The sequence below is a fragment of the Elephantulus edwardii genome, unplaced genomic scaffold (genome assembly GCF_000299155.1).
Source record: "Elephantulus edwardii isolate Elephantulus edwardi_28Jun2011 unplaced genomic scaffold, EleEdw1.0 scaffold00080, whole genome shotgun sequence".
Taxonomy (NCBI): Eukaryota; Metazoa; Chordata; class Mammalia; order Macroscelidea; family Macroscelididae; genus Elephantulus; species Elephantulus edwardii.
The window spans coordinates 3,325,678-3,349,208 of NW_006399830.1; the positions used below are offsets into that span (position 1 = coordinate 3,325,678).

The 23,531-nt window shown below is 52.6% G+C and overlaps 1 protein-coding gene across 1 annotated transcript in view; it reads left to right on the forward strand.

The window, feature by feature from the left end:
• SDK1 (sidekick cell adhesion molecule 1) overlaps window positions 1-23,531 on the forward strand; it is a 613,965-nt gene that overhangs the window by 580,603 nt on the left and 9,831 nt on the right. Inside the window, exons 41-44 of the mRNA XM_006889744.1 lie at window positions 15,069-15,233; window positions 15,596-15,733; window positions 21,559-21,679; window positions 23,131-23,260. Of these exons, the coding sequence (XP_006889806.1) occupies window positions 15,069-15,233; window positions 15,596-15,733; window positions 21,559-21,679; window positions 23,131-23,260 (554 nt within the window). The remainder of the gene's footprint in view (window positions 1-15,068; window positions 15,234-15,595; window positions 15,734-21,558; window positions 21,680-23,130; window positions 23,261-23,531) is intronic.

The window sequence follows — 23,531 nt, forward strand, 5'->3', positions numbered from 1 at the left end:
CTGACTCCTCACCGGCTGGGGCTGACTCCTCACCGGCTGGGGCTGACTCCTCACCGGCTGGGACTGACTCCTCACTGGCCGGCCGCTGCGTTCCCGAAGCTGCCTGGGGCCCAGGGGAGCTGGCTCATCCAGTGCCCCCCGACCCCAGCAGAGCTCCCTGGGGAGTGGAACGGTCAGGGGTGTCTCCAGCCCGTTACAATCAGAGTTTCAGACCTGTGCTCAGTATTTGAGAAGGGATCTTTTCCGTCATGGTAATGAGGCAGGGTCAGGGGAAGGTGTGTTTTTAAATCATCTGTTTTGAGATATGAAGGAGAAGATTAAACAAAAACATACACAATTAGAGGAGGACACACATCACATTTTATCTACTATGCAAAGACCCTGGACTGTGTGGACCATAACAGATTATGGTTAACATTGAGAAGAAAGGGAATCTCAGAACATCCTTAGCACGTTGCCGCAAATGTGTTTCTAAGCACGGTCGTCAACTTAAAAAGTGTGTGGCAACGTGTTAACTGTGCTTATGGGAAACCTAGACCTAGACCAAGAAGTTGTTGTCAGGACAGAGCACAGGAACACTGCATGCTTCGAGATCAAGAAAGGAGGACCTTAGGGATGTAGCCTTTCTCCATACCTTTTCAGGCTGTGTGTTGAACAGATCATTCGAGAAGCTGGATTTTATGGAGACGAGTGTGACATCAGAACTGGGGGAAGACTAATCAACAACCTGCACGCGACACAACTTGGCCTTCCAAACCGAGGAGGACTTGAAGAGTTTGTTGCAGAAGATTGAAGACCACAGCCTTCAACATGGAGTGCCTCGCAACGTCAAGAAAACAAAAATCCTGGGCCATAGGCAGCTTCAGAATCGATGGGGAAGGAGTTGAATTTGTTAAGGATGTCACCTTGAGTACACTGTCAACACCCTCAGCACCAGCAGTTAGGAAATAAAAGATGAGTCGCATTGGGAAAATCAAGGCTCTCTCCAGAATGTTTAAGAGCAACAGTGTCTAAATGCTAAGGTGCGCCTGATCCAAGCCACGGTAATTTCAGTTGCTTTTTATACCTCTGGAAGCTGGATAGTGGCTAAGGATGACCAGAGAAGAACGATGCCCTTTGAGCTGTGGTGCTGGAGAAGAGTGTTGGGTATCCTGAGGACTGCCAGAAGAACAAACAGGCTTGCCCTGGAGAAGGTGAAGCCCGGGCGCTCCTGGAGGCAAAGACTTTGAAACTCCATCGCACAGACTCTGGGCATGTTGTCAGGAGGGCCGAGTCCTTGGAAAAGGACGTCGTGATTGGAAAGGTGGAGGGTCGGCATACGTGAGATGGATTGAGTCAGCGCTGAAGCTCGAGCTCGGGTGTGGGACCTGGTGCGGTTGTCTCGGGATAGGGCAAAGCTCAGTGCTGTTCACACGGTCTGTGTGAGCTGTAGTCAGCTCGACAGCACATGGTACCAGTAACAACACGTCACGTGATCACCATGGAGGCAAGAAGAGATGCTGAAAGGACGTAAAGACCTTCCCCCAGAACAGACGCGGGGCGAGCCCTCCCTTAGGGCCAGTGCGCTGGCGTCACGGTCTTCGCGCCGTGGTGTAATCTGTAGAGAGTTGCTCTGCTAACCCACAGGCCTCACTTCTCTGGTGGTTCGACTCCACCAGCCTCTGCTCAGGGGATGAGCCGTCTCCTCTCATGTCATTTATAATACTGGGAGCCCCCTGGGGCGGGCACGGTCTATCAGGACAGAACCGACTGGACAGCAGAGCGAGTGCACGTCTCCTCATTGTGAGACGAGGCCACGGGATCTGCGGGCATTACAGCCACTCCTGTGGCTTCTGTGCTGCCGCAGCAGGTGACAGCACCTGTGATGCCTACCTGCTCAGGTGGCGGGGGCAGAGCCACCCCCCTGCTTCCTGGGCTGATGTGTTTTGAACTATTTGTTGTGACTCCGGTTGGAAGTTTTCTGTTTGGCAGTTCACACACAGCCAACCCAGCACGCTGACTGAGGTGCCCCGTCTAAAAGCAGGATGCCCCTTCCTCGGACACCCTTTCCATCCATTCCTTCCCTGTCCCTTCCTTACCTCTGGAGCTGTGGCCCTGAACAGACACAGCCCTGAGTGGCTGGTTGTTCCAAGGAGTGAGCCTTCCCGGTGTCCCTGCACCTACCAGACCTGCGCTTTGTTTAGCTGAATGAACGTTAAGCCAGGAAGGTGCCCTGAAAGGGGCCCAATTAGGGGCCCACCGCTCAGGGGACCACGGCTCAGGGCACCACCGCTCAGGGGATCACCACTCAGGGCACCACCGCTCAGGGCACCATCGCTCAGGGCACCACCGCTCAGGGGACCACGGCTCAGGGACTGCAGCAGTGTCTATCAGATCTGGAAGCAAGTAGTAGTTTTATTTCTCATTCTGTCTCTCTTTGTGTCTCTATCTTTCTCTCTTTCTGACTCTGTCTCACACACACACACACACACACACACACACACAGTTTCTAGGGCCTCCACTATGGTCCCTTTCATAGATAACTGGACACACCGCTAGTAACCCCTTAGATGCTCCATTTAAAACCCCCACTGCCCACCGTGGAAGATGCAGAGTGTGGCTTTGTGGACAGTGTGATGTCCAGGCTGTGATCTTTACAGGAGCAGATGGCAGGTTGTGTTGTTGTTGTGTGCCGTCAAGTCAGAACTGACCCCCAGCTGACCCTCCAGTGGGTTTTGCGAGGCTGTAGATCACACGGGAGCAGGTTACCTGTCTCCTGCGGAGCAGCTGGTGGACTCTTTACACTGGCAGCACGGTGCCTTACCACTGCGCCACCAGATTACTTTTCCATCTGTGCACTTAATCTCTGCATCGCCAGAGCTCCTTAAGAAAGACAAAAGGGGGGTGCAGTTTGAGGCCTCCTTGCTGTTCCCCCTACTGGGGGTGCACAAGGCATGCATTAAAGTAATCTGAGAAGTGGCCCCAGTTCTGCAGAGCAATGCAGCTCACTGGAGCTGGGCCTAGTGACTGTGGTCCCCACTGCTCTTGGCTTCTGAGGCCACTGGGTTTGGGGCCTTACTCTCGGAAAGTTTCCTTCTCAGTCAGTCTCGACATAATTGCTGTGGAGACAGAAGAGCCTCCCAGCTGACAAGCTCCAGGGCTTCCAGGGCTGCAGATGGTCCAGGAAGAGAGTGCCCTTTCTCCCTCGGGAGGTTGGGGGGTTGAACCCTCAGAAAGGCACATTCTTTGCGTGATCAGCACGGCTCCCCACAGGCTGTGCCATTGGAGCCCCCCGTTTATCAGTGGGCAAAGCACTGAGCACTTAGTGGGAGGACCCCTGCCTTCTATAGGGGTGTGGCACGTGCATGGCAGGCACAGCCACCACCTGCCTGTCAGGGGTGCTGGTTTCAGTGGAGTTTACAGACCAAGACAGACGAGGAAGAAAGGCCTGGCGATCTGTGTCTGAGAAAACCCTGTGCTCACAGTGACCCCGTGCACGATGGGTCATAGGATCCAGGGACCAGGCAGCCTCTGGTTCGTTGTCCTCGGAGTCACCACATCAGAACTGGCGTGACAGCAGCAGAGAGCATCCCTGGCTGTACGGCATTCTTCACTTTAGCTCAGGATGGTGTTTCCCCAACTGCGTCTCTGTCCCCGGAGTCCAGGGAGCTGCCCCTTTAAATGTCCGGGAGGGAAGGACAGGCCCAGCTGATGGCTGGGTCTGGGCCCATTCTCCTGCCATGTCTTCCTCCTGCAGACTCAGGGCAGGGTGCGGGCCTCCCTGCTGCAGGTTTTCCCCCAGAAAGTGCAAAGCCCAGGTACCTTTATAAAGGGGATTCTCTGAGGCCTCTTGGACGCGACATTAGCACGTCATGGGTGTCCTTGCTCCAGCACGGGGCCTCAGCAGCCTGTGGGATGGGGAGACGATCTGGGCTGGGTTCCCCTGCACCCACAGAGCTCTGAGTCCTGCTGCACAGTAGCCTCCCACAGACTGCTGTTGATTGAGATGAAAACCAGTGCCGGGAATTACCCTGGTGCGTGGAAAACCAGCCGCGCAAATCTCATTATGGCTAATAGTCCTGTGATGTTATTTTTGCCTCCTAATTTGTAGATCCTTTTCTTCATCATTGATTTATTGAGATCTTTAGCAGCATAATACAAACGAGCAAAACGACCCACGGTTGAGAAATGGAGGGCGTGCTTTGCCAGCTGCCAGGTTCTCTTCTGGTTTTCTCCTCTCCCCGCTTCTTCATACCCGCTCAGACTTTTCGCGTAATATTAGCGTAGATAAATCGCCCGTGAGTTATGGGTTTAAAACACGCTAATCCTGGAGGGACAGAAGGACGCAGAGCGAGGCTGCAAACTGTTCTCCATGAGTTCAGAGGGAGATTTCCTTGGTGTGGGGTTTCATTCCTTCCCCCCTCCCTCCCCACACTTTTCAGTGCAAATGGATTGGGAACAAAAACGTTCTGCAAGGAGATTCTGTATCAATATTTTAAGATGTTTTAATGAAAAATGCACACAATTCCTGGAGCTTTGGCAGAGTGCTTAAAATAAAATGTGGCCTTTAGGTGAGGCTGAGGGAACATCATCTCCCCCCGCCACCTCATACACACACACACACGAGCATTGTAGAAACATTAATGCAAAGGACACAGAGAGTGTCCAGAAAAGAAGCGATATTCCCATCTGAACCAGCAGAGAAAAGCTTTCAGACTCTCAGTCCTGTAATCTCAGTGGGTTTAAGCAGTATCCACTTTGTAAGGGTCTTTTTGGCTTGAGACTTTGACAGCATAAAATTCCTTCTCTTTTCAAAAAATACGCCACCGTTCATTCCACATTCAGGGCCTTTGGAATAGCGGCTTGCTTTCTGAGAACTTCCATGGAGTTACACGGACTCTTGGCAACCCCCCAGGGGCCAGGCTGGAATGGGCTCCAAGGTGTCTTCAGTGGCGACTTGTTCAAGGTTTTCTTCTGAAGCACCCCTGAGGTGGATGCAAATCTCTGACTTATGAGGCAGCAGCTAAATGCATTAAACGTTTTCATTACCCAGGGACTTTTACTTGCTTATGGTGCCGAATAAATCATGGTGGTTGGTGTTGGACCCCATGAGAGTCCACAAGGGTGTGGGGTTGCCTGAATGGAGAGTGCAAAGCTGGGTGAGTGGGTAATAGATGAATGGGGAGATGGACGGGGGATGGCTGATAGTCTAGTCGTTAGATGGATGGGTAGGTGTAGGATAACGGAGGGAGAGAGGGAGAGGGGGATGGACAGATGAATGGACAGATGGACAGGTGCATGGACAGACAGGTGGATGAATGAAGTCAACACATAGTCTTTGAAAACTTGAGAGCCTGTTTGTTGTGCAGAGAGACAGGCCAGCAGGTCAGATGGTGTGATGGGGGTTCTAGAAGCCTGGAGTCGAGCGCAGCCTGGACTTAGACCTGGAGTCAGGGTTGTCCTTGAGCAGAGGAGCCTGGAGGTAGAGTGACCGTTGGCTCCTCCTCCACCCCTGCACATCAACTCTAAGCTCGTTGAGAGCAGCCTCGAGTGACTCCTGATGTACAGTGTACGGCCAGAGAGCAGAACGTGACCACTGAGATGGGTGCGGCTGTAACGGATGCTGAGTGGTTGGAGGGGTCTTTCCAGATGGAGAAGAGGACCTGGAGGATAGAAACACACCCCCTTCACCCCGTCCTGTGTCTCATTCTTAGTCTGTCCCAATGCAAAACCCAGAATATAAACCACAGCCAGCTGTCGTTCCACGTCCAGACCTGTCATTTGGGAGACAGGACGTTTGCGCTGCAGCTTGCCATTTTGACGTTATTAGCAGTAATGAGTTTCTTGGTGAGAAATTAAATATGTATATTTAGAAATGAATGATCATTGAGTTGCAGTTCATTTTGTAAAGAGATTTACACACTTGAAAGCTCATTCACATAGCTTCCTTCATTAACCTGCGACTGTCTGCACCCAATCAGTGCAAACTCTAAATCCTCTGTAAATAGACTTACACAGAAGCAGTTCTCCTCTTGTTTACTGTCGGGCTAATCCGTCGGTGCACAGGTTGGGCTCAGAAGTGTGTGCTATGGTTCACTTGGGGATCACATCACCCTCAGCTTCCATTGCCGTGGGGACATGTGTTTGCATATTCACATGTGTTTCCCCCCAGATGGATTCTTTTCTCAGAATCTCACACACTTGTGCCTGTAAAAGAAAGCATAACTCCTGAAGCATCATGATTTCAATCAAAGGCATTGGATGCAGAGACTACTTCTCTACCGAGCCACTTCCTTAGGTATGCAGATTTCTGTTTTGTTTTACATATGCTTCTGTGGTGTTCACTATGCAAGAGACGCCATCATAAACACTCTCAATATTTATGTAATTGATCCTTACAACAAACTTATGATCAGATCCCTTTGTTGCCACCATTCCAGAGAAGGCACAGAGAGGCAGAGGCATTTGCTCCAAGTCACACAGCTAATGCAGGGAAGCCAGGAGGTCTAACCTCTAGTCTGTCCCTTAACTATCTCTTTTGAACCAGGAAGCTATTGATACCCGTGAGTTGTTATTTGCTTAATAATAGCTCACCTCTAGGCAACGTTGAAATTGGCTGATGAGGCTGGATGGGTAGGTGGACGTGATGGATGCTGGAAGGAAGGAAGGATGGATGGACAGATGGAAATGGACGGAGGATGGATGAATAGATGGGTAGTTTGGTCGGTAGATGGATGAATGGACAGGTGGATGGAATGGTAGATGGGGAGGCAAGTGAGTGAATGGGTGAGTAAATGGGTGGATAGATGGGTTAGTGATAGGGTAGTCAGGTGGATGGATGGATGGATGGGTGGACAGATGGATGGTGGATGAATTAAGTAGATAGAAGGATGTGTTCTACATAGGGTTTTTCTTCATATTTCCCTTTTTTTATAGATTATTGTTATTGAGACTGTTGTTGTTACGTGCCCTTGGTTCAAGTCTGACTCATAGTGGCCCTATAAACAGCAGATCTGAACCCTGTTCTATCCTGCGCCATCCTCACACTTCCTGACACCCTAGAACCATTCATTGTAGAGTCACTGTGTCAGTCCACCTGGTCAAGGGTCTTCCTCCCCTTTGCCGACCCTCCACCCTTCCCAGCATCATGTCCCTCTCCAAGGACATGCTAGCTCCTCCTAGCGACATGCCCGAAGTATGTGAGGTGATGCCTCATCATTCCTGTCTGTAAAGAGCTCTCTGGCGGCACCCTTCCCAAGACATAGCTGTTCATTCTCCTGGCCGTCCACGGGATGCTCAGTGCCCTTCTCCAGCACCACAGCTCAAAGGCATCAGTTCTTCTGTCATCCTTATTCACTGTCCAGCTCTCAGATGTATACCAAGTGATCAGAAAGAACATGGCCTGAATCAGACCCCCTCCAACTTACATCATTACTCCTCAGTGATTTGAGAGGTCCCTAACTGCAGACTTTGCCAGTATAGTATGTCACCTGATTTCCTGACTGATTGTACCAAGGGTTTTAATTGTGGATTCAAGTAAGATGAAGTTGTTGACAGTTTCAATCTTTTCTCCAATTATCATGATGTTGCCTATCAGTCCATTGGGAAAAATCTTTATCTTCTTGACATTGAGATGTAATCCATATTGAAGGCTGTATTGTTTGGGGGGTTTTTTTTAGATTTTAATGTAAGTTTATAAAGAACTTGGATTTCTATTCATTCATTGTTGCACATTGTCTTCTCTGTCCCCCTACTTCCAGTTCACTTTTTTCTTTTGGTAAAAAGTTCTTTCATTGATATAAAGTTTCCCCCTTCCTCCCCAACCACTTTACTATGCAACTCTTATTCTGAACTCTTTTCATGCCTATAATACCTAAACGTATGTTCCTTTTATACAGTTCTCTCCCTTGTCTTTTTCAAAGCTGTATATGTTATTTATCCCCCAACCCCCCTATCAGTCCTATTCTATAACAGTGGCATTATATAGTATTTGTCCTTTTGTGACTGAGATATTTCACTGAGCATAATGTCCTCCATGGTCACCCATTTTGTACAATATTTCATGAGTTCTTTGTTTTTTCCGTACTGCATATTTACTGTGTGAATATACCACAGCTTCTCTATCCATATTTACTGTGTGAATATACCACAGCTTCTCTATCCATTCATTTGTTGATGGGCACTTGGGTTGTTTATAACTCTTTGCTGTTGTGAACAAAGCCACAGTAAACGTGTGTGCATATATCTGCTTGGATGTCAGTTATGGTCTCTTTGGGGTATATTCCCAGTAAAGAAATTGCTGGGTCAAATGGTATTTCTATTTGCAACTTTTTGAGAAAGCACCATACTGCCTTCCACAGTGGTTGCACCATTTTACACTCCCACCAACAGTGAATAAGGGTTCCAGTTTCTCCACAATCTCAACAGCATTTGTTGCTTGCTGTTCTGTTAAATTTTGCTATTCTGACTGGGGTGAGATGATATCTCGTAGTTGTTTTGGTTTGCATCTCTCTTAGAGCTAGGGATATTGAACATTTCTTCATTGTTTATTCACCATCTGAATGTCTTATTTGGTGAAGTGTCTGTTCATATCCTGTGCCCCTTTTGTGATTGGGTTGTTTACCTTTATCTTGTTGTGGCACTCGAGTATTCTATAAATTCTAGATACAAGTCCCTTATCAGGCATGTCATTACCAAATATTTTTCCCCGGTCTCTGGCTTCCCTTTTTACCTTGTTGGAGAAGTTTTTGGATGTTCACAGGGATTTTCTTTTTAGGAGGTCCCATTCATCTGTTTTATCCTCTCCTGCGTGTAGGTTTTTTAGGATGCTTGAAAGACTGTTCAAGTTGTGGATTAATGCTTCTTCACTTCTTCCAAGCTTTTCTCTAATGAAGTTTATAATCCTTGGTTTTAGTCCTAGGTCCTTGATCCACCTTGAGTTGGTTTTTGTGTATGGTGTGAGGCATGGGTCTTGTTTGAGGTTTCTGCAGATGGTTTTCCCACTTTGCCAACACCATTACTCGCAACAAGTGCTTCAAGTCCTCCTAACTTTCAGCAAGCAAGGTTATGTCATCTGCATCACGTGTATAACACAGGTTCTTGATGAGTTGTGCAGCTATACACAGCAAAATACGTACCAGCTCAACTGTTTCTACATGTTCAAGTCTGTAGCTTTGATTATGTTTTGACAGCCATTTTCACCGTCCTCTTCCATGTTCTCCCTTCTCCACGCACATAAATGCACCACTCTCTGAGGTTGTTTTCTATCTTTTGGGGTTTGGTTGACAATTTAGTTCCTGTAGGTAGTTCTGGCAGCTTGGTGGTGAGGAGCTGCTACCGACCTGAAGGAGGTGGTTTGAATCCCTAGGTGCTTCTCAGGACAAACACGGAAGACTCCGCTCATCCCATGAAAGCTCACTCAAGGGTCACTAGGAGTCGGTTCTGACTCGACAGGACATAACAACAACATAGGTGGGTCTGTAGGTGGTGCAGTGAGCAACACGCTGGTCTAACAGCCAAAAGGTCAGTGGTTCAAATTCACTTCTTGGGGAAAAGATGAGCAGTCTCCTCCCATAACCAGTTCACACTCTCAGAAACCCCACAGACGCCGATGTGAGGGGCTCGGCTCGATGGCCTGTGGTGGTTTTCTTTGCATTTTGGCTTGCTTGTCAATAGTCTTTTTTTTTTTACAGTTTAAGGGATTTTTATTAAAGCAAAAATTTTATAATCCAAATTACATTTCCTTGCTCAGTTATCAATTCTCTTACCTAAAGCAGAAGTGACATTCTGAGCTATTCCACAGCAAAGAACTACACAGTTTAAGAAAAGTGCTTTATATATTTTTACTCTGCTGAAAATTCTTTTTCCCAGGGTCTATAAAACAATTTGGTTTTATATTTTACTCTCTCTCTGTGTTTGGTTTGTTTTTTGTGTGCTAGCCCCAGCATTTGCTTAGCAGATAAGGTTCAAACTTTCCTTTATTTTATTTTATTTTATATTTTGCATTGTTTTTTCCCCACAATATTTAAGTTTTCTAATGGGTAGTTCTTAACACGCTCACCACCCGAGGGATTTCTCACTGAAGTGAGGTGCTGGCCACTCGGCCAGAACAGCTTGAACTGCTATTTGGTTTTGAAGAGGCCTCAGAGGTGACCCAAGAGCAGTCGCTCCAGGCCATAGCGTTGTCTGCGTCTGATTGTTTAGAGGAGGTTACAGGACTTTCTTCCAAGTGGACTCAGTCCTCCAGTCTCAGGTTAAGCCGCAGAGCATGTGAGCCGTAGGCTCACTCCAAGGACTCCCCCTTAGAGGACAGCGGTCATTAAATACTCAGGGCCTGAGCCAGCTCTCCCTGAGGAACGTCCGGCGGGAGAGTGTGGCGTTGACAATGTTTCTGTACCGCCTGCTCCCTTACACCTCCCCGCAGGCATCTTGCCCGTGTCCTACCAAGGACTGGGTTTCTTCCTTGTGCAGACCTGGCCCATGTTCCAGAGAATTCCAGCACCAAGTTTCTGAGAGTTGCAGCACCAGGGGTCACTCTTTCTTAACCCAAGTACCCAGCCAGGCATGATGGACACAGCTAGTCCTGGGCCAGCAGCAGCCTCAGTGCCCAGCTACTCATGGGTGGACACGTGTTGTGTCCCTCTGCCCGTGGGATAGCTCTGTGTGTTTCGCCCTAGAATGTACCTTCCTGCTCTCTCCCCTCCCCCTATCCTCCTGCCAGGGTTCCTGGGGTCACCCAAATGCCAGCGTACCTTCAGATCCCTGTGTCAGAGAGGAGCATGTGAGAAAGAATTTGTCTAAGGGCCAGACTCTACTCCCTGGTTTTAAATATTGTTGTGTGCTGTTACTGCTGTGTACCAGCAGGTCAGAATGACCCATAGCTGACCCTCTGGTGGGTTTTCAGAGGCAGTTAATTGCATGAGAGGAGATGGCCCATCTTTCTTCCATGGAGCAGTTGGCGGGCTTGAACCTTATGCCTTGGGGATTGCAGCGCAGCTTCTTGCCATTAGGCCACCAGTGGATTCTAATTCACAGTGACTCGTGCATGACAGAGCAGAGCCCAGCCTCACAGCCATTGCCCCATCTGAGCCCACCCTTGTAGCCACTCTGTCTCCGTCCATCTCACTGAGGGTCTTCCTCTCCCCCCATGACCCTCCACTGTACAGAGAATACTGTCACTCTCCAGGCACTCGTTGCTCCTGACTGTATCCAAAGCATGTGACATGAAGTCTCACACTTTTTGCTTCTTCCAAGAGAGGTGTGTTTGTCCTTTTTTCAGCCCACAGGCTGTCCAGTACTTGTCACCAACACCACGAAGCATCGGTGCTCTGTGACAGACGCCTGGCTGGGCCCTGAGGTAGTAAACGCTTGCTACTGGCACTGGATTGCTCCCCTCCTGTCTGATGGCCAGCCTGTCCCGTAGACTTCCTTGGCCAGAGCCTACCTCACCTACTTCATCTTTCTCTTCATCTTGATTCCCTGGCTTTAATTTTGATCTTATTAATTTTTCATGTACACCAGGGTTTAATCAATGCACTAGATCTTTAAATGGAGTCTCTTATCTGACAGACTTAGATGAAAGACCTCGCTGTCCCCAGGCAGGTTGATTTTGAAGCGTCTCTCAAGGATGCTGCAAGGAGAGCTGGTGGTGTAGGTCTGGCTCAGGAGGTGGCTGTCCACGTGTGACTGTGTCCATGGAGGCTTAGAAGGGGTCCTGTTTCCCAGGGCTGTGCTAACAGAAATGTCACCTGCAGACTCGCTTGGTCCTTGGATGTTGTTGTGAGGTGCCATCCAGTCGAGAAGAACTCATAGTGACCCATGAACAGAAGGTCTCAACCCTGCCCTGTCCTGTACCGTCCTCCGAATCTCTGACACTCGAGCCCACAGCTCCAGCCTCTGCGTCAGTCATCTGATTGGGGGTCTTCCTCTCCTTCACTGTCCCTCATCTTTCCAAGTATGATGCCCCTCTGCAAGGGATAGCCTCTCCTTGCAACATGCCCAACATATGTGAGATGAAGCTTTGTCATCCTTGCCTCCAAGGAGCATTCCAGCTGCACTTCTTCAAGCCATATCTGTCTGTCCTCTGAGCACTCTCTCCAGCACCGCCGCTCAAAGGTAACTGTGTGTTCTGAGGTTGACACACGACACCCCTGTGGACAACAGAAGGAAGCCCGCCTGGCCTGCCGTGTCCTCTCATCCTTGGCCGTGCATAAGCCCACTGTTACAGCCACCATGCTGCCATCGCACTGAAAGCCTTCCTGTTTTCTCTGACCCTCCACTTTCCCAGCCACGATGGAAAAGACAGTCTTGCCCTGTGGTATTTTTTTAGAGCCTTCCAGCACGAATGGCTCATCTTCTGACACGATTAGCAGACAGTGGTCCACTCCAATCCATAGACTTCGGAGACCCGTTACTTCAGAGGTGGGCGAGCAGACCTGCTTCCTAGTTAGCCTTAGTGTAAAAGCTCAGCTGACCCCTGTCCACCAGGGGTGACCTTGCTAGTGTTTGGCAGGGCAGCCAGCACCACAGCACCGTGGCAGTCACCTCACCTTAGTGGACTAAAGACAGGTGGCTTCTTAGCTCTCTCGGGCTGCTGTAGGAGAAAGACTACAAATGGATGGCTTGAACAAACGTTTTCTGCCATAGTGTAGAAAGCTACAAGTCTCAATTCAGGGCACAGGCTCTGAGGGAAGGCTTTCTCTCTGCTGACTTGGAAGAAGGCCTTGCCTCCTTTCAACACCTGTGGGTCCAGCATCCCTTAGGGATCTTGGCGTCTCCTGGCTTCAGCCCTCTCCTGGGTCTAGGAGGTTCTCCTCACAGGGAGCCCAGGCCCACAGGTCACACTCTGCTGCTGGCTCTTCTTTCTAGATGGTTGGAGGTTCTGCTCTCTGCTCACTTCTCTGTTTATCTTTTGTAAACTAACAATGATTCAGCCACAGACCAGGGAAACTGCTCTTAATGGGATCAGGGCTGTGGCCTGAGTGAGGATGTTGCATCTCGTCCTGATTGGCCATTCACATCAGATGCCATCCTGGGAATGATTCCATTATTACTCAACTTCCAGATCATATCCTTACATAGCTACGAAGCCCCTGGGAGCCAGGGACCAGCTGTTTGACACGGCCTTCTCAGGGCATAATTCATGGCATGACAGAGGGCATCAGGTCACCACACACACACACACACACACACACACACACCCCGCACCGTGGCGTGGGCCAGTTCCCTTGGGGCAGGTTCACCTGTAAATGAAAACTCAGCCTGGTGCCAGGTGTTCCGGGTAGAGTCCAGACACACCACTCCTGTCCCACGCTGGGCTATGGATGCCTCCGTGTCCCTCCAGCCCAGCAGCTGGGGTGAAAGGACTGACCAGGTTTCACTTGACTCATCAGCTGACTTGTCATCTCCATTTAGGAGGTTGATTGTCTTAGGCTGAGTTCTCCAGAGAAGGAAAACTGGAGAAGCTCGTTTCAATATAGACAGTTATGCCTCTGCTCATTTCATGGGCTTTGAGCACGTGGTCAGGAAGGGCCAACCCTTGGAAAAGACATCATGCTGGGAAAGGTGGAGGGTCAGAGGAAGAGGGGAAGACCTTCAATGGGGTGAATCAACATGGTGTTTGTAACAAGCATATCAGATGGTGAGGCTGGCACAGGATAGGTCAGAGTTCACATCCCTCATGCACAGGGTCACTGTGAGTCACATCAGCAAGAGCAACACAACATTTATCTGTCTATCTGTCTGTCTGTCCATCGTCTCTAGACTTCATGGGAGTGCCTCCTGGGTATTAGAGGTGAGCAAGCCCTAGATCACGAGATTAGGCTTCAGGAGAGAGGCATCTGGGGAGGTTGACAAGCACACTGTGAATACGCAGGACCACAGACTGCTGGCTTTGGAGGCTGACGAGTCCAAGGTCAAACAGTATGTCAGGTTGCCAGTTCAAGTCCAGAGGGAATGAGCTAGATGCAGGATCGAGGCTAGAGGAAGGAAGACTGAGTAAGTCCATGCATGTATCACTGCAGTCCTGCGACATCCCCACGGCAGATCAGGGTGGCCGTCTGCTGGCCTCACCAACGTCAGAGAGGTGAGCATTTACCATGCACAGAAAAGTGAAGTTATGCTAAGGGTCACAGCCACACATACACAGGGTAGTGACCATCACAAGTGCTCAGACAGATGTAAGGTGTGGGACACCAGCAGGACACAACTGGTCACTGCAGAGCCACTGGGTTGGGGCTGTCGGTAAAACCAGGCTCTGGACAGGATCCCAGAGACAGGTCATAGGGCTAGTTATGGGGACAGCACAGAGCAGAGGAGGCCAGTATGAGAAGCCACTCCCTCAGAAACCAGAGATGCAGGCTGGAGTGGATGGACACAGGATAGTGGTGAGAGAATATTCCAGAAAATGCTGACCCTAGGCTTGTGTCCTCAGAGCTGTTCGTTGTTTACTGCAGATGCCATGTGTGTTCAGACTCATACTGATCCCATGTGTGCAGATGGAACCTTGGCCCAGAGGGGTCTCAGGGCTGTGGTTCAGACATGTCTTGCCAGGCCTTTCTTCTGAGGTGCCTGTGGGTGGATTGGAACTGCTGAGCATGTGCACCAACCAGGGCTCCACGAACACAAGAGCTTGTCGGTTTGACTTGCTTTTACTTTTCTGTTGGTGAGGAGGGATTGTTTCCATGTGGACTGTGACGCAAGGCAGTCCCCTTCCAGAGTGGACGTGCCCCGTGTGGACTGTGACGTGAGGGAGTCCCTGCAACGTGGAACTGCCCTATGAAGACTCTGATGGGAGGCAGTCCCCCCCACCCCACCCCCAGTGAACTGACCCGTAGGTTTCCGGGGTAGTGACCTTTCAGAAGCTGAGTGCGAGGCCTTTCCTCCGCCGTGCCTCTGGGTGGGTTTCTGTCTGTGAGACGAGTAGTTGAGCACTTAGCTGTCTGCATCACCGAGGGGACCTCATCTCCCCACGTGGCCGCTCCCAGCACCAGCTCTCAGACCTGGCGTGAGCAGCTAGACGTGCGGTGAGTGTGATGTCAGGACCTGGGCTCACACCCGCTCACCCGAGACTCATCCCACTTCTCTTGTAGACGAAGGGCTGTGGGACATGTTTGTGAAGGACATTCCACGGAGCGCCACGTCCTACACGGTCCACCTGGACACACTCCGGCACGGTGTGTCCTACGAGTTCCGCGTGGTGGCCGTCAACGAGGTGGGCTATGGGGAGCCCAGCAGCCCCTCCATGGCTGTATCAGGTAGGACACCTCCCTGGGGTCTGCGGGGCAGCTGGGGGGAGGGCACTAGGGGAACTTCCGGAGCGTTACAGGAGCCTATGGCAGAGTGCACGCCAAGTCCGTCTGCTTTCAGACCGTGGGCTCTTTCCGCTATGCACGCGGTGCTGGGCCCTTTGCCCACTGCTCCCTCCTGGTGGGCTCCACAGGGGAGAAAGGCCAAGGGAACCACCCCGGGGGCGCAGACACCCAGACACAGCCCTGTGCACACCCGCGCTTACCCTGCCGGCCTTGCTGGGAGCCCCAAAGGCACAGGAACACCACCAGCTGCTGACTGAGAGGACGGGAGTTTCCAGGAAGCATCACATGGTGTCTGTCCCCTCCAGCCCAAGTAGAAGCCCCGTTCTACGAGGAGTGGTGGTTCCTCCTGGTGATGGCGCTGTCCAGCCTCATCATTGTCCTGCTGGTGGTCTTCGCCCTGGTCTTGCATGGACAGAACAAGAAGTACAAGAACTGCAGCACAGGTGGGTGTCCCGGGCCCCGGCTCAATTTCCAGAAGTGCCCCGGCCTCACTTGGCTAACGTAGCTGATCCGCAGGCAGCAGCCCTGTTCTGGAGGCAGCCTGGGACAGCCACAAGGAGGTCCCCTGTCGCTGCAGACGGGGCCAGCAGCTGGCCAGGGGCACTGAGGCCTGTGAGTCCTGGGCCTCCCTGGCCTCCAATTCCTCACCTGAACAACTGAGCCAATGTGGTGTTGTCGCTGGGCCCTGCCCGGTCAGCACTAACTCCCGCAAACCCACCCATGATAGACGCCATCTGTGCCAGTCCCACGCCGTCCTGGTGCCCCCTGCCTGGACTCCAGGCCACAGTCGTGTGTCAGCCTCTCCCCTGAGGGTCTTCCTCTCCCCCTCCGGCCTTCCTCCTTCCCAAGCGTGATGTCCCTCCCAAGAACTGCCCCTGCCGACAACATGCCGGGTGGCTGTGTGAGGAGCACTCTGGCTGCGTTCTCTCCAAGGCCAACGGGCCTGTTCTCTCAGCAGTGCAGGTACTCAGTGCTCCCCTCCAGCACCACAGTCCAGAGGCTTTCACATGCATATGTTGTTGTTGTTGTTGTTGTTGTTATGTGCCGTTGAGTCGCTTGCGATTCACAGTGACCCTATGTACAACAGCCCTAAACCCTGCTCTATCCAGTGCCAACTCACTGCCTCTGACACACCCATCCCGATTACCCCAGTCACTGAATCCATCCACCTCATAGAGGGCCTTCCCCTCTTGCGCTGTCCCTCCACCCTCCCATGATGTCCCTCTACAAGGGACATGTCTCTCCTTACAACATGTCCAAAGTATGTCAGACAAAGCCTCAGAATCTTTGCCTACAAGGAGTAGCCTGGTTTAACCCTCTCCAGGATGAATCTGTTTGTTTTCTTGGCAGTCCAGGGTACATTCAATACTCTTCTCCAGCACCACAGCTCAAAGGCATCAATTCTCCTTCTATCCTCCCTAGTCACTGTCCAACTCTCTGATGCATAACAAATGATTGCAAAGACCATGGCCTGTATCAGTTGCACCTTAGTCTCCACAGTGACACCATAGCTCTTGAGTACTTTAGAGAGGTCCTTGACAGCAGACTTGCCCATCACAATAAGTTTTTTTATTTCCTGGCTCCTGGTGCCAAGAGTGTTGACCATGGAGCCAAGCAGACTAAAGTTGTTAACAATCTCAATCTCTTCACCATCCATCCTGATGCTGTCAGTTGGCCCAGTGGTGAGAATCTTTGTCTTCTTGACATTGAGCCTCAATCCATACTGAAGGCTGCAGTCCTTGACCCTCTGCAGCAAGTGCTTCAGGTCCTCCTCAGTTTCAGCAAGCAGGGTTGTGAATAGCTCTTCCACCAATCCTGACACCACACTTCTCCTCATAGAGCCCAGCCTCCCAGATAATCTGTTCTGCATACAGGTTGAAAAGGTATGGAAATAGGACACATCCCTGGCGTACACCTTTCCCAATTTTGAACCATGCAGTGTTTCTTTGCTCTATTCTGATGACTGCCTCCTGGTCCAAGTATAGGTTTTGCATTAGAACGATCAAGTGTTCTGGGATTCCCATTCTTTTCAGAGTTAGTCATAGTTTGTTATGATTCACGCAGTCAAATGCCTTTGCATAGTCAATGAAACACAGATATACATTCTTCTGGTATTCTCTACTTTCAGCCAAGATCCATCTACTATCAGCTACAATATCCCTAGTACCACGACCCCTTCTAAACCCAGCCTGGACGTCTGGCAGTTGTCTGCTGATGTGTTGTTCCAGTCATTTTTGGATAATCTTCAGTAGAATCTTGCTTGCATGAGAAATCTATGATATTGTTCTATAGTTTCCACACTCTGTATATGAAGTGATTGAAAACAGCATTATTTAGTCAGTGGCTCCTTTGTCTTTAAGCCAACATCCTTGTTCTTCAGCGTTTTGAAGGCTCCTTCAGAGCAGATTGTTGTTGTTGTTGTTGTTGCTGTCCACATGGAGTTGGAACCATCTGGCTGGCCCAGCGACTCTCAGGGACACTGCATGTGGAGGGGTCGCCCAGCTGTCCGCTGCAATACAGCACTGGATTATTTTTTTTTTTTACTCCTGCCACCTCCATGGCCTTGATCGTGACCCCAGGTGTAACGGAATCCTAGACGTTGCTGTGTTCTGGAATGTGACGCCCTTAAACAGACTTAGCGACATTGGGAAAATGAACCAGAGATCCACCTCCTCACAAAGCCTGGGGTGGACTGTTCTAGAACCTGACCACAGCACAGCCCTTCTCAAGTCCATGGGGTCGTGCCGTGTCTCACACCCAGCGGTCTGTCTCGGAGGGCTCACCCCCTTGTGTCCCCCGCTCCATGCCTGGGGTGCAGCCATGCAGCAGGAGGCTGGCTCTGGCTCCGGCTCCTGGCTGTCCATGAACTGCAGTGACCTGTCCTGGTCATCTTCATGGCCATTGGTCTGCTGAGTCCGTGCCTGTGGTCACTGTGCTCCCCGCGGAAGCACACCATGTCCTGTGGCCGGGTTTCCACTGGCCGGCCTTTGTAAGCGGACAGCTTTCTTCTCAGCCCACGTTTGTCCAGAAGGGCCATGGAACCTGTCCACATGGTGACCTTCTGGATACCTGCACTTCTGCGGCCACAGTGTCCAGTGTGACAGCACCACACAGCCACCACAGGTCACACCCACAGGCCGGGGGAGGTGGGTCCAGTTGTCGGCTCCAACTCGTAATGGCCGTACAACAGGGGTCCGGGCTGCTGCCCAGTCCTGAGCCGTCCTTCTGGCCGCTGCCTTCTGTGCAGGTCCATCTAGCTTTGGCTGAACCGGGAATAGTAGAGGCCCCGGGACCAGCAGTGTGGGAGAGGGGCCTTTCTGACCTGCCTCCCTCATCAGAGCGCACTGTCCACTCCGTGGACCCCTGATGACGGCTCGTACAGAGAAAGCCAGCCGTCCAGCCCTTGGAGGTCATCCACCATGATGCTGACATCCTGCTGTCACGGTTCCAGCCCATGGTGACCCTATGGGACAGTGCAGGACCCCCCACCCCCAGGGCCTTCTAAACCCTCATGGAGTTAGACGGCCTCATCTTTCTCCCACGGGCTGGCTCCCGGGTTGGAACTGCTGACCTTCTGGTCAGCGGAGCAGTGCTTACCCACACTGCCTCGTCAGCTCCTTCGGGGTGCAGAAGGGGTTAAGAGCACAAGCCACCTTTGCTGTGTCACGTGAGGCAATTCACTCCTCTGAGAAAAGTCTCTTTTTTCTGTATAAACTCACTTCTAACAAGTGTCCATAAATCAGGTTTTATTCCTGTGAGATTTAAAATGTATGAACAGCACCGCATCCCACTCTGGAAACCCACGCCTGCGCTCTCCTGGCCTCTGCACACAGACGGAGCTGGAGACGAGTCAGGAGGGAAGGCCGGGGGACCTGCAGATCCTCCACTCAGCCCAGCCCCCAGCCGAGGCCTAGACAGACCACCACAGTCATCACTTACCCGCTTCCCTGAATGTCCCCGGCTCCCAGAAGGCTGGCAGATGGCCGTGAGTCCCTGCTGTCACCAGCGGCCCTGCTGCCCTGGCCTGCATTTTGCTCAGGTCCTGTTAATACCTGTGCATCTGCCTCCTCCTGCCTTGGGCTCCTGGTGCAGCTATTACAGAAATACCACAAGGGAGGATTGAAAATGTCCCTGTCGCCAGTTAGGAGGCTGGAGTCTGCGTTCTGGGCTCTGGATCCATGTGCGGGCGGCCCGGTGTGTGTCTCCAGGGCCTAGGGGTTCCCAGGTCAGGGACAGGCCCAAAGGACGCCCTCCTGACCTGCTCTGTGTCTTGGTAGAACTGAGATTCCTCCATCCTTTATGCCTGCGAGACAGGAGGGAGCTCAGAGGGCCTCGTTCACAGGGTGTTGTATCTCCGGTGGTTCAAAGCTGCTCCAGGGGAGGAAGATGAGCGGCCCCGTTGCGATTCAAGGCCTCAGAAACCCGGTGGGGGTCACTATGAGTCAGTGAGTCACAGGATGATGCAGGCCACACTCCGAGGGAGGACTCACACCCCGAGGGAGGACTCACACACCCCGAGGGAGGACTCACATCTCGGGGGAGCACTCACACCCCTGAGGGAACACACACACCCCCGGGGAGGACTCACACCCCCGAGGGAGCACTCACACCCCCCGAGGGAGCACTCACACCCCAGGGGAGGACTCACACCCCCTGAGGGAGCACTCACACCCCGGGGGAGGACTCACACCCCCGGGGGAGGACTCACAATCCCGAGGGAGGACTCACACCCCCGGAGGAGGACTCACAATCCCGAGGGAGGACTCACACCCCCGGGGGAGGACTCACACCCCCCTGAGGGAGCACTCACACCCCCCTGAGGGAGCACTCACACCCCCTGAGGGAGCACTCACACCCCGGGGGAGGACTCACACCCCCGGGGGAGGACTCACACCCTTGGGGGAGGACTCACACCCAGAGGGAGGACTCCCCTGTGATGGAGCTGTGACCTGCATCAGGGTGTGGCAGCTCATCTGACCTCTTTACTACTACTGGTCACGTCCTGGGGCTGTTTTGTGCCATCAAGTCGACTACAACTCACAGCGGCGGCCCTGTGCACAGTAGCTCTGAGCCCTGTTCTATCCTGAGCCAATCTCGCTGTCTCTGCACACCTCCCCTCACTACCCCAGTTACTATGTCACTCCATCTTATCTGGGGTCTTCCTCTCCTGCACTGTCCCTCCACCCTTCCAAGCATGATGTCCTTCTCCAAAGACTAGTCCCTGCTGGAAACATGTCCAAAGTATGTGAGACAGAGCTTCAAAGTCCTTGCCTCCAGTGAGCTGCTTGGTTTCACCCTCTCCAGGACAGACCTGTTAGTTCTCTTGGCCACACCCTGAGGTCCATGTATGTTCAGTGCTCTTCTCCAGCACCACAGCTCAAAGGTATTACTTCTTCTATCATCTTTGGTCATTATCCAGCTCTCTGACGCAAAGCAAATAGTTGCAAAGACCGTGGCCTGGACCAGAAACGCCTCATCTCCAGACTGGCATCATTGCTCTCCGGCACTCTGGAGAGGCCATGACAGCAGAGGTTCCCACTGCAATTCTTCTGGTGATTTCTTGACTGCTAACACCAAGAGTGTCACATCTTAGATCATAGGCAGTCACACAGCGTTACCTGTGTGTGTCTTGCGGAGGACATAGTCCATGGCAGACACTCCCAGCCCTTCTGCTGAGATGGACCCTCTCTCGTCTGCAGCTCTGTGGCTCAGGGCACTTTGTCTTTTGCACACAGTCCAGCACATGGAGGGGCACCGGGATCCCGGCCGAAGGGGCCTCTCCTGCCCCAAGTTCAGAGGTGCAGGTACATTTAACAAATAGCAAAACTCATTTTGTTCTGAGGAATCCTGGTGGCACAGTGGGTAAAGCGCATGGCTGCTGACCAGAAGGTCTGTGATTAGAGACCACTGGGCACTCAGCAGAGTGATGAGGTGGAAGCGGTCAGCCCCCAGGGGCCTGGCGTGGGAAGACTGCGAGCTGCTCTGTGTGTCCTGTGGGCTCGCTCCGGGTCGGGCGGACTTTGGGGCACTGGGCTTGCTTTTGGGTTTCAGTTTGTGCTCGGCTCCAAAAACCCGGGATCCAGAGAGGAGCCCAGTGAGAGGAAGGTGGTGGCCTTCGGTTGCCCGGTGTCTCTGGCCTCAGGCTGGGCCAGGCCGGCAGCTCTGGCCTCGGGGTGGCAGGATGCGCCCGCCCCTCACAGTGCGCTGACGGGCCAGTGGCCGTGGGCCCTGCAGTAACGCTCCTGCACCGTGTGCTCTGCTCTCTCAGGGAAGAACCTCTCCAACATGGATGAGGCCGTGACACTGGACAATGGAGGGTTTGCTGCCCTGGAGCTCAACAGCCGCCACCTCAACGTCAAGAACACCTTCTCCAAGAAGAACGGGACCAGGTGGGTCACCTGGCACACGCAGCAGCCCCAGGTTGGAGCCGTCAGGACTGGGGTGCTGGCCAGGCACAAGGGGACCCTCCAGGTCTCACGGGGTGGCTCCAGGGTCTGACCGGAGCCAGGGGCCAGCCCAGTCCAGGGGTCTGCAGGTGGATGGTGGTGGTTAGGGGCCATCAGGTCAGCTGCAACTAACAGGGACACTGACTGAACCGTGCCCAGCCCACGCCGTCCTCGGGTCTCTGCCGTCACTGTCATTCCAGCCCGCTGAGAGCCTGCCCTCTTCCACTGATCCTCTGACTCTCCCAGCATGACCTTTCCCCAAGGACTAGCCTCTCCTGACGGCATGACCAGAGTACTGGGACGGCGCGTCATCATCCTTGCCTCTAAGGAGGCCACACTTCCTGTTGTTGGTGGGTGCCGTCACATCCCCCAGACATCCCGGCCCCACATGACAGAGTAGAACTGCCCAGAAAGGTTCCTAGGGTGGAGTCTTCCTGCGAAGACGCCCAGTGATGCAGCGGTTAAGCATCACCTGCTAGTGGAAATGCCAGCCATTCACGCTTACCATCTGCCGGGTGGGCAGAAACGCGGCCACCAGGCCGTCTCCATGGAGATTCCTTGACTATACAACCCTCTGGGCAGCCCTGCCCTGCCGCGGGGTCATAGTGAGTGGGAACTGACTTGTAGGGAATAAGGTTTCCTGAGGTTTTGTTCCTTATGAGAGATCACCAGATCTTCCCCCCATGGGGTCAATAGGTGGATTCGAACCACCAGCAGTTAGCAGGTTAGTGTCTGAACACTGCAGCAGCCCTGTCTCTCACAGGAGAAAGATCTCTGCCCTCGAAGCTTTGCAGCCTGGGGAGCTCCGGGCAGCTCCACCTGCCCCCATCAAATCTGCTCTTATGTCAAGACACAGACCAAAAAGGCCCCGAGTCCCTTTCATTGTCTGGACAGCCCACAGCCCGACACTGTGCCCAGCCTTCCCCACTGCTGGGTGTCGGAGCACCAGCCTTCTGAGTGGTCCTGACTCAGAGACCCTCACCCTTTAGGGGAGACGGTCACCCACCCAAGGCACCTCTCCTACCAGCTGCCCTCCAGCCAGCCCTCCCAAGCCACCGAGCCCACAGCGAAGGCCCCACCCTGCACTGCCTGTCCATATTGTCCACTCACGTCCACCTCGTTTCAGGAGGCTGAAAAGTCCATTTTTTTCTGTTGTGTACAAGACAAAAAGGAACAGTAGAATGAAGGGACGTGATTTCAAAACAAGAAAGAACCTGTCCCAGCAAAGTCTGAGCTGGTCAGTGCTCTGCCCCCTTGCTGCAAATGCCCGTGTCTTCTGAGGGGTGACCCCCGACCTCGGCACACGCTCTGTGAGGACAGGCAGCCATCCAGTCCCTTTGCAGGAAGGGAGAAAGAGCCTGCACTCGGACTCACCTTCCTGTCCCTCTGCCTAGATCCCCTCCCCGGCCCAGCCCAGGCGGCCTGCACTACTCAGACGAGGACATCTGCAACAAGTACAATGGGGCTGTGCTGACCGAGACTGTGAACCTCAAGGAGAAGTCCGTGGACGCGTCTGAGTCTGAGGTGAGTGGCCACGGCTGAACCTGGGGGATGGGCTTGGTCTCCAGGGCCACATGGCTGTGGGGGGGTGTGCAGAGCTGACAAGGGGCCACTTGGGAGAGGAGAGAGTCTAAGAGGGCCCAGTCCTCCCCCATGCCCTCTGACCCCACCCTCCTGAGCCATTGTGGACTCTGGGGAGGGAGCCCCACCGCTCAAGGTCCTGGCCACCATCCCCTCCGCTGGCCTCACTGTCCCTCATACACTCGTGCTGTTCGGGAGCAGAGGTGCACACGGG